This window comes from Sinocyclocheilus rhinocerous, unplaced genomic scaffold, assembly GCF_001515625.1.
Source record: "Sinocyclocheilus rhinocerous isolate Xijiao unplaced genomic scaffold, SAMN03320098_v1.1 scaffold1915, whole genome shotgun sequence".
Taxonomy (NCBI): domain Eukaryota; kingdom Metazoa; phylum Chordata; class Actinopteri; order Cypriniformes; family Cyprinidae; genus Sinocyclocheilus; species Sinocyclocheilus rhinocerous.
Window position 1 is genome coordinate 480860 of NW_015639873.1, and position 4230 is coordinate 485089.

The 4230-nt window shown below is 36.0% G+C and overlaps 1 protein-coding gene across 1 annotated transcript in view; it reads right to left on the bottom strand.

Annotated features, from left to right (window-relative positions):
- LOC107752254 (E3 ubiquitin-protein ligase ZNRF4-like) overlaps window positions 1–4230 on the bottom strand; it is a 12416-nt gene that overhangs the window by 2863 nt on the left and 5323 nt on the right. The window contains exons 2-7 of the mRNA XM_016568183.1: window positions 3084–3212; window positions 2847–2927; window positions 2610–2750; window positions 1064–1151; window positions 640–730; window positions 513–522 (exon numbers count right to left, since the gene is read on the bottom strand). Of these exons, the coding sequence (XP_016423669.1) occupies window positions 513–522; window positions 640–730; window positions 1064–1151; window positions 2610–2750; window positions 2847–2927; window positions 3084–3173 (501 nt within the window). The 5' untranslated portion in view covers window positions 3174–3212. The remainder of the gene's footprint in view (window positions 1–512; window positions 523–639; window positions 731–1063; window positions 1152–2609; window positions 2751–2846; window positions 2928–3083; window positions 3213–4230) is intronic.

Below are 4230 nucleotides of genomic sequence, written 5' to 3' on the forward strand. Positions count from 1 at the left end.
TTATCACAATGCTCTCTGAGTGAAATTAGATTTGTACACAAATTTAAATTGTGCTCAAGCTTGATTTTTTGTTACAAAATGTAATAAATAAATATCTTTCTTTTATTATACATGGATGTGTTAGAGCAGAGAGTTAAACTCATTTTCCCTATACTGTTTAAAAAAGCATCCAAAGAAGAAATAGTCTGAACCCGAGTGAGTAGCTCTGTAAACTATACAAAGGTATTCTAGCATTTGAAAAAACTCAAATATGACAGTTTTCATTTGTTGACTATTTTAGGTCGCTACATAATTTCCACATGCCCATATTTGTTATTTCATAGCTTTGATCACTTACTACCGGTATTTTACTAAAATTATGAGCTAAAAAATCAACACTCTCAGTACAAAACCTGTCAGTGGGGCAGTACCTTTTCAAAAGATGTACCATTTAGGTACTAAAATGTACTTTTAAAACACTAATATGTAACTTTGAGGTACTAGAATGCACCCTTTAGGGGTAAATAAGGTACAAAAGTATCCCTTTCGAAAAGGTAAGATGTTATACCTGTTTTCCAAGAATGTAGGTGTGTTTCTATTCATATGTCTATCTAGATTCCGTTTTTGTGTTAGAATGCATGTAGACTATATCATTCTCACCCTTTCTCTGGTATGATAAAGCTGCGCAGTATCTGAGAGGCATAGTAGCTTGTGAACACAGAGGGAATCTCGATCTCCTCCATGATAGTGTCTAAACAGAAACAAAGCGGACATCAGACTGGATTGCAATTATGATAAAGTATGTGTCTTCAATAGGGGTCAATTGTATTGAAATTTGCAAAATACCAAAGAAAGCTCCATAGATAGACTTCAAATACCTGTCATTCTATACATCCACCACTGCTTATATGTTCATTTATTAATCAGTTTTTGTTTGTTTTCAGCTACCAATAAGAGTGTAGTATTCCCATTACTAGTATAAAACAAACATGTGAAGGTGCACAGGTGTTAATTCCCATAACTGCTCAATAGAAGCAGTGTGTGTGTGTGTGTGTGTGTGTGTATGTGTATGTGTGTGTCTCACCATTGCTGTATCCCATACTGAGAAGTGAATTAGAGTACATGTTGTGAACTATGGCTGCACTGAAACCGGCCTGCTGTGCATGGAGCACCTATAAGATTAAAAACAAAAACAGTATTGCTCACATATTCTGTTATTCATTGCACAATGCACACTAAGCGTATCTGTGGCCATATAAGTCTCTGACCTTTTGCTAGCTTTGACACCGGATAACATGCCCTTGTGAAAAAGAAGTGTGCTTCATTGTATTGAATGTGCACTTGGTGTACTTCAAAAAAAAAAAAAACTACTTGCAGATTATATATTAATGCATTAAAAGGCTGCCTAAGTGTACTTCGAGAAAAACTTTCATGTTTCTTTACACAGTTAAGTACACTTAAACATTGCACTTTGTAATAATGTCAAATTAAAAGTTTTGCTTTTTAAGCATACTTTATCATCACAATCAAACCCTACATTATAAAATTTACATTGACTGCTGAAAGGTGCCGTGTGTAACCCAATATCATAAAAGCATCTATAAAACGAATGAAAGCCTAAAACCAGACACTTACAGCATATATATATGCCTGACCAGGAGACGGCGCCATAGTGCAGAATAAGACTAGGACCAATACACCCAGCTGCGTCCCAACATACGCCATCCTGAATTAGACCAGGCCCTGACGAGGGCCGACAAAGACCTGCATACAACAGATGCATGAGTTTACAACCTTCACCATCAGCGACAGACATTTTCAGTCTGACCATGTCTAAAGAGATTAGACAGAAAAGCATGCATGAGACAATGCAATATATAATCTTCAATACATGTGTACTTCAAAAAAAAAAAAAACTACTTGCAGATTATATATTAATGCATTAAAAGGCTGCCTAAGTGTACTTAGAGAAACACTTTCATGTTTCTTTACACAGTTAAGTACACTTAAACATTGCACTTTGTAATAATGTCAAATTAAAAGTTTTGCTTTTTAAGCATACTTTATCATCACTATGCTTTAATCATTTTTTGTCATTCTTCAAAGGAGTACACTTATTTTGGTGTGACTAAACTTGACATTACATTTAAATTTAATATATTTTAAATGGACTGTTTGTGACTTTATCATTACAAAGGTATAATTACAAATATATTTAAGTGCATGACAAGCAAGTTTCAATAGAAATCGCGAAGTACATTTTAGTTTACCACAAATGTTTGCACTGTAACCATATTTCAAAGACAATAGAATTATAAAAATTACATATAAAGATGTACTGAAGTCCTACTTAAGTGGGTCAGAAATGCAAAATATTACATTTACTTCACACTTAAATATATTCTTTTAAAGCATATTATTTCCATAATAAGTACTAAGCATATAGTCATAAGTATTTTTTGTCAGTATGCTGAAGTGTACTTCTTTTTCACAAAGGTACATTGTCTATTGTCACATGCTTTTAGTTTTATATATATTCTTGTCAGTCGACCATATTACTTTACACTTCAACTTTTATAGCCCATATTTTGGAATCTACTGAAATAGCGCAGCTGTGCGAGAACATTAACCTTGATATCAAAGTTACAGTCATAGCGTCGAATGAGGACAATGTATTTTGTAGTGCTGTTGGGATCGGAGGGTGTGGGAGAAACTGGAGGAGGATCTATAGGCATGCAGGCATTCTGAGGACGCGCTTCTACCAGCACACCCTGGGAGAGAGAGCAGAAGACAGACAAGTCAGTCACTCACATTCACTACTGCATTCACTGGGCAAACCTACGAGTCCAGCAGTAGAGATTCATTACCATGAGTCCATCTTTTGGCAGAGGAGGGCCAAAGAGAGCGGGCAGATCTTCAAACAGCATGGAGGTCATGTTACTGTAATGCTGCACAGAATAGAAAAGAGGCCATTAGCAACTGCAGTGCAAAGCAATCAAACCCTACATTATAAAATTTACATTGACTGCTGAAAGGTGCCGTGTGTAACCCAATATCATAAAAGCATCTATAAAACGAATGAAAGCCTAAAACCAGACACTTACAGCATATATATATGCCTGACCAGGAGACGGCGCCATAGTGCAGAATAAGACTAGGACCGATACACCCAGCTGCGTCCCAACATACGCCATCCTGAATTAGACCAGGCCCTGACGAGGGCCGACAAAGACCTGCATACAACAGATGCATGAGATGATGCAGATGCATTTATACCATGTCTAAAGAGATTAGACAGAAAAGCATGCATGAGACAATGCAATATATAATCTTCAATACATGAATCATTCTTTATAGAACTTTAAAATAACTTGACTTTCAAATGGATTTAAAGAAAGCACATAAGAACTCCTGATTAAGCATTTCTCCCCTCAGGATGAAGACTGCAGACTCACTGGGGACTGAGTTGATCTGTCATGTGCTAACACCAAAACAAACTGGAATTATGAATGATTTCATTTGTGTGAGTTATTGCACCGCAGTGAGCTACTTTTAAAGTTGCCATCGGACAAAAGTAGCGACAGATCTTTTCTTCCATATTGGGACGTACATCCGAGCGTGACAGATTATGGAAACAAATGTAGGGCGGGGTTTGGTTCAATCCATTGGTTGTTGATTGGTTTGTGAAATGTGGGCGTGGCACTCATCTTGCAGTATTTTGGTGGAATGGCAGGGTTTAAGCAGACTAAATGATTGGAGAAATCCAGAGACATCACTTTCACCAGAAGATTGAGGAAATAAAAATGAAACACGGCACGGATGAATCGTTCACAATAAGATCTACAACATGCATTTAGAAAACGGATCAGATTAATTTTTATTTGTGACCCTGCAGCACAAAAGCAGGCTTAAGTCGCTGGGGTATATTTGTAGCAATAGCCAACAATACATTGTATGGGTCAAAATTATTGATTTTTCTTTCATGCCAAAAATCATTAGGATATTAAGTAAAGATCATGTTCCTTGAAGATATTTTGTACATTTCCTACCGTAAATATATTAAAACGTAATTATTGATTAGTAATACGCATTGCTAAGAACTTCATTTGGACAACTTTAAAGGAGATTTTCTCAATATTTTGATTTTTTTGCATATCATAACAAACCATACATCAATGGAAAGCTTATTTATTCAGCTTTCAGATGATGCATACATCTCAATTTCACAAAATTGACCCTTATGACTGGTTT